The following is a 14,465-nucleotide window of genomic DNA, read 5'->3' as shown; positions in this document are numbered from 1 at the left end:
TTATACGTTTGTGTCGTTTTCTATTCATTTTAATCAGGTTTTTGTTTCAAAAGTAGGTTATATTAAACGACAGATGGGCGATAAGAAACACAATATTGAAGGATTATTCGTATATTCGATTGCATAAAATGATGAATGAAGATTTCACCAACAACTGGGAGAAACACAGTTGGATGTTGGCGATTTGAAGCGACGTTGAATTCTCCATACATTGTTTATGAAAGTTATAAAGTTGTGTATTTTAATGTGGAATATAGAAGAAATAATAAATGTTCGAGAATGAGGGAGTGAATTTTACGAGTCCATTGGATCATTTAATTTGCAGAAATTGAATAGAGGTTTGTGTCATTTAAAGGGATTGTAAGGAGGTTTTCTTTCTTCTTTTTTTTTGGTGTAACACTCATACAATCTATTGCAAATACCAATGTACAATCCGACGTCTTTGATTCCCGCAATTCCAATAAAACCACGTGTTTGACGTCACTAATCGTGCAGGCCCTTATGTGATAAAGCACATTTCAAGTATGCACATTATTTAAATCTGACTTGTGAGATGCAGAAGTAAAATGGTGTTCTACGCTATAAAGACACATCAATAATAACATGGCTACAGTAGAATAGAATTTTACGTTCTACCTTATTGGATTAATGAATAGAGTTGACCTGCCCCTTATTGACATAGTAACGATTGGATTTGATGATATACAATGGAGTAAATGTAAGTATTTTGAACATTTTAATAAAAATTTGTAAAGCAGTAAAAGAGAATATAGCATCATCATGTAATATTGTCAAGATGTAACGAAATACTTTCAAAACGTGAAATAAACACAATATAATGTTAGAAAGTGTTTTTTAACAATCTTAAAAAATTGAAAAAATGAAATATTGAATTGTATATATATGTTTGAATATTGAGGACGAATCGAATCGTTGGAATTATTTTGTTTTTAACTTGAAACTAACAACACGCACAACCTGTCAAATAACAGCAATTTGATAAGGAAATATCAATAATCTGATAATTCTCAAAGATCTAATATCATTAAGATCTCTACCTAATCAGGGGGGATGATAATCATTCAAACAATGAAATTTTGTTTCAAAATCCAATCGTCTTCATTAGCCTAAATGGTGCAGAAAAGTAGGAGGTAAAACTCCATCAATTTCATTTCATTTCAAACTCCAAACTTACAGATGATATCTGGGAAAAGTTGTTTGTCAGATAATCCTGAAAGTTGTAATATGAGTTTTATTATTCTAGTAAACATGAATCGATAACATAATAACATCATGATATTTGTGATAAAGTGACAGTTGGAATTCTCTAGGATTATAATGAAGAGTGTTTTCTAGTTTTCTAATAGAATTCATCGGTCTGATATCACGTAAACTTCTTTCTGCATATTGATTCTGATACTTCATAGCCAACTTTTATTTCAAGAGGCAATTTTAATAACTTAAAGAGCTATTTAGACATTAAGATTCTGATTTAGTCTGTCTTATATTTGTCACGATGACATTGGAACAGTTTTCAGGAATTGTTTTTTAAGCAAGGGCGTCCGCAAAAGTTTTGTTTGGGGTCGGGTTAGGGATTATTTGCCCCCAAGGGCCCATGGCGATAAGTTTTCGATTCTTTCTTGTGGAACCTTATAGCATTGCATAACATTTACATTGTGAATCTTCTATAATTTATATATTTTGCTAATGTATTTGCCTGTTTTCTATACCGTTGAACGTGACGTTGAACATCTCTGTCTTATATAAAAAATCTGCACAGGTTATGTACAACTAAACGGCAAATAATGTCTTTCTCTTTTTTATATATTTTGCTAATGTATTTGTCTGTTCCCATTACCGTTAAACGTGACGTTGAACGTCACTGTCTTAGAAAAATCTGCACATGTTATGTGTGTACAAATAAACGGCAATGAACATCATCATAGTAATCTTTTAACTCCCATTGTAATGTCTCATTATCGAGCAAATAATACTCCATTTAACTAGTTACTTTTACTGTAATTTTCATATTTATAACTAGCTCGTGAAACTATAATTATCTTCTCTTTGATACGACAGCAGTAAGTTGCATAGTTTCCGTGTGTCATTCGCGAGGAAGTAATTTTCCATTTCATTTCTGTTAAAATCTCACGAAATCCTCGTCTCCTTTTCATAGAAATATATCCACATGAAACTCCCATTTCATTCCTGTGTCAACATCAGCACAGTTTTTTTTCAATACCGACGTAAAACTCATAGTAATGTCACGAAAACCATTAAAACTATTAGTCTGGATTTCATAGTAATATTTCAATGTCAAAACCCAGTCGCGTCTCGGAAGCAATACCGACAGAGGTTTAAAACTAGTTTAAATAAAGTTACTCGAAAATGACAGTAGAATATTACTGTTTTCACAGACTGTTTGCTCGTCTTTGTTGGTAGAAATGAACGTCCATGTACTTTATTATACATATTGAAAGGTTTGTACACAATTCAATCGGTTGTGAAGAGATTTTGTGAACATATTTTGGTAAATGTAATCAATTTTAATTTAATAATTTCAAATTCCACATTTTGTGGGCCATCCATTTCAACCTACTAGAAATGTGAATGACAATTAGTCCATTCCTTTCAAAATAAATAATTAGCCCAGTCGCAGATCACCGGATAAATTAGCTTGACCTACCTCTTAGACAATTCCAGCTTATCAGTTAGCTGGAATCGGGCGTTGACTTGTCATCTGCCAACAACTACCTAGTCTGTGATATCAGTTAGCTGGAAGCAAACGTTAACTTGTCATCTACCAACAACTACCTAGTCTGTGATATCAGCATCTGCTGAAAGCGAACGTTAACTTGTCATCTACCAACAACTACCTAGTTTGCGATATCAGTTAGCTGGAAGCGGACGTTAACTTGTGATCTATCAACAACTACCTAGTCGGTGATATCAGTTAATTGGAAGAGGACGTTTACATATCACCTGCCAACAACTACCAAGTACCACCACTGCAATTACAATTACCAAGTCTGTGATATCAGTTTACTGGAAGCGGACGTTAACTTGTCATCTGCCAACAACTACCTAATCTGTGATATCAGCTGAGATACCAGCTACCAACCAACCCATCGCCCAATAGGAAAATTAGTAATGTAAACTGGTGCAAGATGCAACTAAAAAAAATTTCCACCTGCAAATCTAATGAGCGAAACAACACTTTCATTACAGGGGTCTGTCTTATACTGCAGTGAATTGGCAATGAGTTTATTTATGATAAGAATGTGTTAAACTGAACTATCAGTAATTTGTTTATGTGATAATTCAACTTGTTACAGCAGTTTGTCTGTATTCTGTTATATAAACTCTTCTATCTGATACAGGTATAGTTGAAACACTTTGATGTGAAACTACACTTGAAATGTTTCTTGTCTTCACTTCCAAACATCTTTCTTCATACCTGGTTTTCTTCTGCCAGGAATGCATAAGCTTGACAAAAACCGTTTCTGGGTAAAATCAAAAACCGTTTCTGGGTTAAATCTGTAGTCCATAGCAGACTGGAGAAACCCCTGTTACAAACCAGGGGTATGATAGAACGTGTTACTGCTTAGAAAGGATAATACACCTGGAGGGTGCTCTTCAAAGAAGATGTCATTGCAGAGGGGCCAAGGCCAAGAGACTTTTGTCTGTTCTATGTCTGAATATAAGGTGGTATGGAAATGAAGACTATGTGACTCTGGCTACCTTATTATACATGTCAGTCTTGGGAGCTAGTGTTATTCCGCTTCGTGGATTGAAACAGGAGTAACTAGCCTTAACTGGCTGCATTATTTCCGTTTTACTCTGATTTATAGATGCTCGGAAATGATAGTGGAAATGAATTTGTTGCGTGATTAAAAGCGATAAACGAGTTGAAATTGGTGGTTGATAGTCATTTAAAAAATACTAGGTCATTGCGACCTTTTGTCTTCTTTATCATTTAGGAAAAATAATATAATGATGGTTCATTAAAGTAGCGGCGTGTGGCATTGTACAGGTAATATTTTGAAAGATGTATTTCTTTCTAGCCGGACTGTTTCGAAATATAAAACAAGAGATAAATATACAATTGTATGGATAGATACTTCTATATTTATTACTTCAACGTTTCAATGTGGTTCTCACACCGTCGTCAGGAATATAATAATGGGTACAAACAATAAGTAACAAGTTGAAAGATTAGATTAAGAGATTAATAGTAATGAATTGTTGGTAGTGGACAGCAAGTCGGACTATATATTATATAGAATGATGCGATGAACTATTACAAGTACAGTAGTAAGTTATTTGGATGTGAAAAATTAAATTCCCGAGGATACCATGAGAAGACGCAATTTCCCTTTGTATTTACCTTGTGACCATTATTACCGTGACCAATGTTCTTTGTGACCAATATATCTATGACAGATTTACCATGTAACCAATTCGGCAGTGACCATTTTCCAAGTGATCCATATTATAATATATGCCAGACCCTGATTTGGGCCGATATCCTTCATTTGTCACTAATCATGAATATACTGTATACAATTATCCGACTGTTTCAATGAGGTAAAATTGTATCAATATGAAGTATACACACGGTGTTCAATGCGGGAAACTGTTTATATATAAAGTATAGTCTATGACTATAATCAAGAGATGTATTGTTTTCAACACGGATATTGATTTTGTAACAGAACTTGAAGAGAAATTTGTCTGCATGATAGAATGTGCTGAATATTTTATGTTCCCCATAGTCTAAGATAAGTTGACTTATTCACGTTGTTTGGAATACAGGACTGGTTCGTTCATCAGGAACAGATACTATCACTTAGACTGCGTTTGTTAATCAACAGTGGCCTTGCCATAAGTCATCAGGTGGAGGGACCAATCAAGCGTGTCGTATGGAACAAGTTTCTAGATGAAATAAAGAATTGTGGGATATCGGAACCCAGAGCTGTTATTTCGGCTTTACCTTGAGTTTCGTTATCACATAATCCCTTGATTTACCTTTCAACGGGTTCTACATGACAAGCTTTGATTGGTTAAAAATACTATCTTTCGGACGGGCCTTTAATAGAAAACCTGTCAGATTATAATAGAAACTGAGAATATTAGAAAACATGAAAAATACGAAATTGCAATCTTATTTAAACAAGATTGATATAAGTACTGTATCGGCGTAAAACTTCCTTATCTTTGTACATCTTTAATTAAAAATGTAGACTCGGTTGTACCAGGTGTATCTGTTAGAGAAATTTATTGAGTCTATGTTTATTATTCAACTATATATATTATATATTATTTATTTATATACAGCAATACTACAGATATCACTGTACAGTTTCAACGTTAAACACCCGTATGTACATCTTTAATTAACGGTGTAGACTCAGTAGTACCAGGTGTTTTCTCCACGGGTACAAAACATCTGCTGTCGCCTGTTTCAGTTTTAGTTTTTGTTGAGAAATGGGGTATTCGATAGTTTATTGATTGATATAGTCGTGTTTGTGACGGTAGAATGAATATAAGGTAAATAAACAACTTTACTCTAGACAATAGTTGACATTAAAGCAACTTTTACTCGAAAGCAGAGTCCAAGGAATAGTAATTATAGGATAAATTGTAGGATATTCCAAACCAAGTTGTGCCTATAAGTGTATTGTGGAAGTGGTGTAAGATTCGAATACTAGATGTGTTGAAATGAGCACCTACCATTGCGAACACTGATGCTGTTGAAATTGTTGATTCGAACTCGCAGGACCTAATTGTCCTGAAGACGACGGTGAGTTAGAATGAATAATAATCTTTGACTTTCTTGAAGGAGTTCATTGAGCCATTCATTGAGCTTACTTCTTAATTGAAATGAAATGAAATGGAGTTTCGTGTCCTACTTTTCTGCAACGTATTAGACTAAATAAGAAGGGCAAACGAATGTCTAATCTAGTTATGGGGACATGGCCTCCTTTTTCGGTTTTTTGTCCCATCCACAGTATTAAAACCCTTCGATCTGCATTACATGTAAGATACCTCGAACCACGAAATTTCGGTAGGACATTTCAGATCAATGGCGGTAAACTGCTTTCCTGTTCCTGTGTCCCGCTCTACTAAGTAGTTGTATAGTTTCAAATATGCTGAACTACTAATCTTTTGAAAACCGAAATCAGTGACATATTATCACACTTGGGACTTGGTAGTTAAAATTCGATATGATACGATGAGGAAATATTTCATTTGCTGCTACCCATATTTTGAAATGTTGTTTTGGATTGCGGGTTTCGTTTTGTGGTCCCATTGTTAGTACTTGGTTTGTTTATTTATGTATAACACGTATTACACAATACATTCTATAGTTAGTGTATTTTATCAGTAGAACTGTGAAGCTTTAAGTTCGCGATGATGCAATTCACAAATATACCATGGAAATATACCTGAACTTCTCGCGAGCAGGGTGGTTTGGCAGCACATTAAACACTTTGTAACGAAATTATAATGTACGAGGGATGGCTGAAATGTTCTAAGCCTAAGTAGGATATCTCAATCAGATTGACACAAACTTTTGCTTCCAAAAATTACAATCATTTAATAAATAAGACATACGAATTACAACTTAGGATTATTATTGTATCTTGTGAACGCCCGATCCAACCAGATCACCAGAGTATATAGATCGAAATCTCTTCCTCAATCCATAATAGGATTGGGTAAAGGACACGAAAGCGGACTATAACTTGTTTCCAACCAACCAACAGGCCCCAATCCTATTCACTTCATTTTTATCACGCAAAATTATGAATAGAATAAAATAATCTCTGTTTCCATTATCCTTAAACGTGATGCCAAAGGTCCCTAATAAAAATGAGTTAAGTCGAAATACACCGATTTGTACTATTAAGTGTAAATAATGTATTTCGCAATGTTTAATCAATCACTTTGACTGATATTGTGATATAAAATGATACAGTATATTTCATCAGTGTCAATGGTTGCACAGTGCTATAATACGAAACAGAACGGTTCCACGGTGCTATAATACGATACAGAACGGTTCCACGGTGCTATAGTATGATACAGAACGGTTCCAAGGTGCTGTAGTATGATACAGAACGGTTCCACGGTGCTATAATACGATACAGAACGGTTCCAAGGTGCTATAGTACGATACAGAACGGTTCCACGGTGCTATAATACGATACAGAAAGGTTCCACGATGCTGTAATACGATACAGAACGGTTCCACCGTGCTATAATACGATACAAAACGGTTCCACCGTGCTATAATACGATACAGAACGGCTCCACGGTGCTATAATACGATACAGAACGACGGCTCCACTGTGCTATAATACGATACAGAACGGTTCCACGGTGCTATAATACGATACGGTTCCACGGTGCTATAATACGATACAGAACGGTTCCACGGTGCTATAATACGATACAGAACGGCTCCACTGTGCTATAATACGATACGGTTCCACGGTGCTATAATACGATACAGAACGGTTCCACGGTGCTATAATACGATACAGAACGGCTCCACTGTGCTATAATACGATACGGTTCCACGATGTCTTGTAAGGATATGGGATGATTTTAAAATAAATTGAAAGGGAAATATTGGAGACGGTGATAATGATATTAAAAAGGTAATGAAATAAACTGCTAATAGATTTTGTCGTATTGATGGCCGTATAAATCATTCCAGTCTATAGAATTATTTAAAGAGTTTGTCTTTATTCAACTACGATGTTGTATGTATATGATTTTTCATGTAATTCGTATTTTTTGAGAACACCGGTCGCTACCTGATTTCAAAATATCGAAGTCGTTTAGTTCTTATTAATGATACAAGCGCGTTAGTATTTAATCAGAAATCTTTTATTTATGCTGCCGACATGTGTTTGGGATACATGATCCTCATCAGGACAGTGAATACATTTCTTTAATGGAGGTTAACTTTAGGTGAATTATAGTACTTATATAAGTCGTATATTATCATTTTTTCACATTTGTTACAACTTTTTAAGTCGATTTCCAACAAGAATTGGTACGTTTTGGTCGATCGCCTCGTTGCTTTTCAAACATTTGTCTTGAATTTTGTCACTGTATACTACATAAGTATATCTTTTCAATATAATTTGAAGGTATGTTAATTATCCCACCCGTGATAGAATGGTAACCAATAGGTTGTAGTAAGTTATGATATCGGCATGGTCTGAAAGTAAATTATCCCACCCATAGCTAGAAAAGGGACTGTCAAGATACGAATAATTTCTCATTATGGTTTAAAAGTTTGAAATTTACCCTACCCTTGTTAAAATAATGTCTTGACATCAGTTTGATTTGAAGAGTTTGTAAATTATCATGATGTATATTGGACTTTTTCGATTGAAATGCATTTTTAATAATATACTACTCTCGTGGTTAAAATAGTGACCAATGAAATAAGAAAAACTAGTAAATAATGTTAAGAAGTTTGTTATTTCTTCCGCACGTGTCTAAAATGGTTATGAGTAATATTAGAAACGTAATAATTTTGAGGTCAGAAATCCCCATCAGAGAAAAACTAATCAATGAATAATAACAATATCTTGACTAATTAGCATGCTTTCATAATTACTCTGTTTTCTATGATGTAACACGTGATCAATATAACATGACCGATGGACAATAGTCTGAGGTATAGAATCCACGGGATCTGTTATGAAGGTTAATCAACATGGTTATACCATTGGATCTATTTTAAGGACAAACATGAATTCTTAAAGGGATATTACCGTAGACTGACAAAAGCATCCTTAAAGCAACACAGTGTATTTTGATTTAATCAAATTAAGCTCGTTCTCCTGGAAAAGCAGATATTTCAACAACTTTATGAATACTACCTCTTGGACTGGACATCAAAATTTATAGTCTCAAACTTGGCCAGTAAGTGTATGAATTCATCAGTTGGACTCACCAGGTGCCATGACTAAAGAAGACGATGTATCCATTGAACTAAATAATGATTGAAAAACGCTTCTAAGCATGTTTCAAAATTACTTTGAATTATTACTTAGTTTTATGATTGATTGGATTATAGAGGGATTCTGTTATATAGTTAGCTCACCTGAAGATGACAATGTAGATTGTTGAAACGTCGTGTGTAATAAAACTAAGGAGTAGTATACCATAAAATTGTGTTTCGTTATTTAATGTGATCTCTAACCCTAAATGTCGCTAAAGGATTATTTAGTTATGAAATCAGATAATTTCACTGATGAACAAAGACTCGTGTTAAGGACGTTTAAAAATTTCAATATTTTGTACAACCTTAGAGGTAGCATACCTTTAATTCATAGAATGTTCTCTCTCATATTGTACCCGGTCGAGGTATACTCTTTGATTTTCAACCTGCGTTCCCCCTATCACCGCTCTTCTGTATGTGCTGAAACCAGTGGTAAACAAGTTTTTGACAGAAGTCATAGAATCATGGATCTCTTTACTCAGCTTCGTCGATATTATTATTATGGAAGTGGACAATATGCATGGCAATGACTAAAGAACATCGTCTCTTGAATAAGACGGTGACCAAGGAAATTCTTCTTAGTTTTATGTGTGACTCTGTGGTAATTTGTAATGAGTTTTATGTCTTACTGTACTGTGTTTTATAAGCCTGGACAGTAACAATTACCCTATATTCTGTTAAGGATGGGAAATCTAATGGATTAAAGTTTTATGTAGAGTATTTTTGTAACTTGTTATATTGAATACAAGACGACTCGGACCAACTTTCAACTTTGCTTGGCAGATTGACGACTACATTCATGTTTTCTGTACTGTATTCTAAACCCTACGTTAAGACATCAGTGCTTTTAGTTTCAAGTATGTATACGAAGGGCCCAACTTTAAGAATTCGGTGATTTTAGTATAAAGCATTTAAGTGTCAGACCCAACTTTACGAATTCAGTGCTTTATGTAGGTGTCAGACCCAACTTTAAGAATTCAGTTCTTTATGTTGGTGTCAGACCCAACTTTAAGAATTCAGTCCTTTATGTTGGTGTCACACCCAACTTTATGAATTCAGTGTTTTTAGTAGTGTAAGAACCCAACTTTAAGAATTCCATGTTTTTAGTATGAAGTATGTAAATGAAGGACCCCAACTTTAAGAATTCGGTGTTTTTGGTATGAAGTATGTAAATGAAGGACCCCAACATTAAGAATTCCATGTTTTTAGTATGAAGTATGTAAATGAAGGACCCCAACTTTAAGAATTCCATGTTTTTAGTATGAAGTATGTAATTGAAGGACCCCAACTTTAAGAATTCCATGTTTTTAGTATGAAGTATGTAATTGAAGGACCCCAACTTTAAGAATTTCATGTTTTTAGTATGAAGTATGTAAATGAAGGACCCCAACTTTAAGAATTCAATGTTTTTAGTTAAGAGGAATCCCAACTTGAAGTATTTCTGATAAAGAATGAAAGTGTAAGAGTGATTGGGTAAAGTTTCATGTTTTACGATATCATCACGAAGTAACTTGATACCAGTCTACAGCCAGCCTCGCTAACTGGTGTGATATTAACCATGTTGTACCGAAATCTAACACTCGTAGCTTACATTCCAGCTTCCGTTCTTCAGGCACAAAAGGTTAATCTACGTTGTTTTCGTGGGAGATTTTGACTTGATGTTATTTCACAATTTGTTATGGCTTTATATTTGGACCATTGGTAAGTTTCGTTTGAGAGGATGTTTATTTTCAATGAGTGAGCGTTACATTACATCCTCTGTAATGGCTCATTTTAGTAATAAGTCTGTGTTTCAGTGAAATGTTATAACTTAATGACAACATTCGTTTGAAAATGGATAGATTCATTCTTTTGTATTTATGATTGTTCGATATATGGTGTGTTTGTTTTTACGGTAACAGAAGATAAAGACAGCTTTAAAGGGGGATGTTTTGATGTGAAATCGTGGGGGAGAACTGCTCCGCTCTTTTGGATTGTTGATTTGTAGCTAGGTCATACGGATCTAGTCACTCAGATGAATACGTCCTTTTAACAGTGAAAATGTCACTGTATTTTACTTTGTCTTGTTGATTTTGTAATTTTCGACATCTCCAGTGAATTGTAAGTACTCTAATAATAAGGAGTATATCGGGTTTTGGAACCACAACATTTGACGTTTTGATAGTAAGGATACTTATGAAGTGACACGACACTAATTTGCATATCATGCAAAAAGACTTTTTAACCCGAAATGAGATTTTGAGCTAGTTTTAGTATAAGAATATTTAAAGGGATTGTTAAGAGGTTTTCTAAAATTTTCATCTGTATCAGGGACACTGATAGCATTTATTTGGCCCATTCAGATTTTTAAGTCAGATGTCTGTGGCTTCTGACATTATACTAAATCTAAACGTTTTTTGACGTCACTAATCGCGAAGTCCTTATCTAATAAAGCCATATACATCTATGAATAAAGCATAGTTTGCAATTAGTGACGTCATCAAACACTTGGGTTTAGTAGAATTGCAGGAACCACAGACGTCTGATTGAAAATCAGAATGGTGCCACTTGATGCTATCAGTGTCCCTTATTCAAATCAAAAGTTTAGAAAACCTCTTTACAATCCCTGTAAGGAGTACTTTCTGAGAAGCATTGTCGTGGAAGTCATGGGTATTGGGGAGAAGTTCTATTTGAATTTAATCCAAATGGTGTATATGAATATCCAATAAAACAGATCCAATCAACTATAGAATATAGAAATATAAAATAGATAGGCATGAGCTTGTTACTGATGTTTAGTCATTGAAACGATTGGTTCCAGTGATAAATTATACGAGTAAGGAATAGAGATATATTTAAACCGGTTAATATTTTAATGTAATTGATTTTGTTTGTGCTCAGTCTGATCCGATATAAAATTACCAGTAAAATTAAATGTAAAAACATAATACACATTTTACCAGGTCTAGTTATTTCAATAAAATGAATTGTTTCTATTTTGCTGCTGCTGATGTGGCTAATTTCCTTGAGTAGCATTTAGTAACTGGGGTATAAATAACTGGACACAATTATATAGATAACCAGCAATGATTGATAAAGGCGAATGAATCATCGTCGAAACGTCGCAAGTTATTTATTAAAGTAATAGTTATCCATTGTGTCCAGCTATAGATATGGTTTATGAAGAATTTGATCATACATTGTTAATTGAGGGACTTTTTACACTCCACTTATCCCATGTGACTTGATGACGAGTGTCAAAGCCATGCAGTGTGCACTGAGGAAATTGATGCCACATACTGACATAAGCCTTCTCTTTTTCGATTCGAAAATTTTATTTGAGTATTTCAACAATTTTAATCAAAAAGAAAATTTCTCGAGATTTGATGGTAAACTGATCCAATCACAATGCAGATCTCTTTTTTTCAAAACTCCATATCAATCTTTCATAAGTGTTATATTTCTTATTGTTTACAAAATGACTAATGTTTATCGTAAGAGTTTTTGATCCATTGTAGATTTTGCAACGAAGGTGTGAATAGAGATTGAGCCTAATTTGTGAACGACATTAACAAAAATTGAACACGGGCCAAGACTACGTGAAAAGTTTGAAGCTTAACGTTTGAACGAGATTAAAAATAATTTACATGGGCCAAGGTTAGTTGCGATCAGAAATCGTCGATTGTGAACAATGCTGAGCGAGAACATGTCGACACCTGTCTGAACTCACTGACCGTAACGATCATTTCATTGTATCCTATCGGGGATTGCAATACTTTACTGAATAACAATAAAATATAAAGGTGTATATATGATTATATATGTAGTTTGTATTAGTTTGGGTAAATTAGTAGGTCTAATGTAGAGATTGAAAGAAGGTATTTTACACAAAGTTTCAGTTTTTGTTTTACATGGTGCACAAAGTAGGACGTAAAACTCCATTCATTTCATTTTCAGTTTTTGTTTTGAAGAATGTGACAACTTTTGAACCGCTATAAGTTGTATATATCAGTGATAATAATAAACTATATAGAGACAGTTGGTTGGGCGTCTTCGGAGGACTCGGTCATTGTGAATAGGTGAATAGGTATGGCTGTTCTGGTAGAAATTTCAGTCTTACAGAGCATGACATTGCCCTTTTTCACCAGGTCATATCACTCATTCATTCCGTGTATTGAAAGTGTTTAGTGACAGTTTAAACTATATCATTAATATTATGTCTGAAGATAGTCTAATGTATTGCCTTTTTTCTATTTCAGAATTGTTTAACAGATGAAGTAAGATCATCCGGAAAAATGATGTTGGATTATCATTCCATTAACTTTAGAAACTAGTTAAAAATTTACAAACCAAGACAGAATCTGTGATAAAAATGCTCAATATGACGCTCTTTCCTCAAACGCGGCTCGTCCGGAAAAGTGGGCGTTGTAACGTCAAAGCTTGCAACATGAAACATCGACGTCTGCAGTTCTTTCTAGACGGATATACGTCATTATTGGAATGTAAATGGCATTTACTGATTTTCATATTTCTTGTGAGTTTTGTTATGACTTGGATTTTATTTTCGTTAATGTGGTACGGCGTGTACAATTGGCATCAAAATCAGAAACGTGACAACGCAGTGAATTGGAAACCATGTATTCTGAACGTGAAAAACTTCGAATCCATCATATTATTCTCCATTGAAACGCAGACGACGATTGGTTACGGATCACGTGATGTGAGTGAAGAGTGTTCGTTAGGAGTGTTCCTATTGGTTGTTCAGAGTATATTCGGTGCCATGCTGCATGCTCTGATAGCGGGCACCATTCTGGCAAAAATCCAGTCACCAGCAAAAAGAGCAAAAACTGTATTATTCAGCAAACAAGCTTGTATATGTTTGGAAAATGATGAATTGTGTTTCATGGTGCGTGTCGGGAATTTAAGACGATCTGAATTTGTGGGTGCTACCGTCCGTGCCTTGTTTCTTGCTCATAAACTAACGGCGGAAGGTGATTTCTTGCCCCATCACCTCCACGAGATGGCCATCAGTCTTCCAGAGAGCAAGGTTCAAAATCATTTATGGTGGCCAGCGACGATTATCCACCGCATAAACGAATCCAGCCCCTTGTTCGGGATTTCACCGGAAATATTAAAAGACTCGGATTTTGAAATTGTGATTTTGTTGGAAGGGGGGATCGCCTCAACCAGCATGGCCTTCCAAGGCCGGACATCATTCAAGCCAAGTGAAATCAAATGGGGCTATCGGTTTTCCCCCATGTTTGATCGCCGAAATCCATTCGGTTTGCATCATGAAGTGAATTTTGATCATTTTGACTCTGTCCGACTGGATGCTACGTCTCCGATGATGAGCGCTAGTGATTGGTACTATACAAGGAATCGCAACGCAGATAAGAATAACTTTATCCGCCAACGTTGCGTTTCTAACGGTTCAGTTTTGGCCATGATGTTGGACTAA

At 34.9% G+C, this 14,465-nt stretch overlaps 1 protein-coding gene across 1 annotated transcript; it reads left to right on the top strand.

The window, feature by feature from the left end:
- Positions 1-13,388: 13,388 nt before the first annotated feature.
- LOTGIDRAFT_158264 (hypothetical protein) lies at positions 13,389-14,465 on the top strand (the record flags this gene model as incomplete). The annotated part of the gene is made up of 1 exon (XM_009050980.1): positions 13,389-14,465. One exon carries the CDS (start codon positions 13,389-13,391, stop codon positions 14,463-14,465), a length of 1,077 nt encoding a protein of 358 aa, XP_009049228.1.

Source organism: Lottia gigantea (genome assembly GCF_000327385.1).
Source record: "Lottia gigantea unplaced genomic scaffold LOTGIsca_16, whole genome shotgun sequence".
In the NCBI taxonomy this organism is placed as follows: Eukaryota; Metazoa; Mollusca; class Gastropoda; family Lottiidae; genus Lottia; species Lottia gigantea.
The sequence above is the reverse complement of the archived record's forward strand: the minus strand, read 5'-3'. Positions and strand labels throughout refer to the sequence as shown.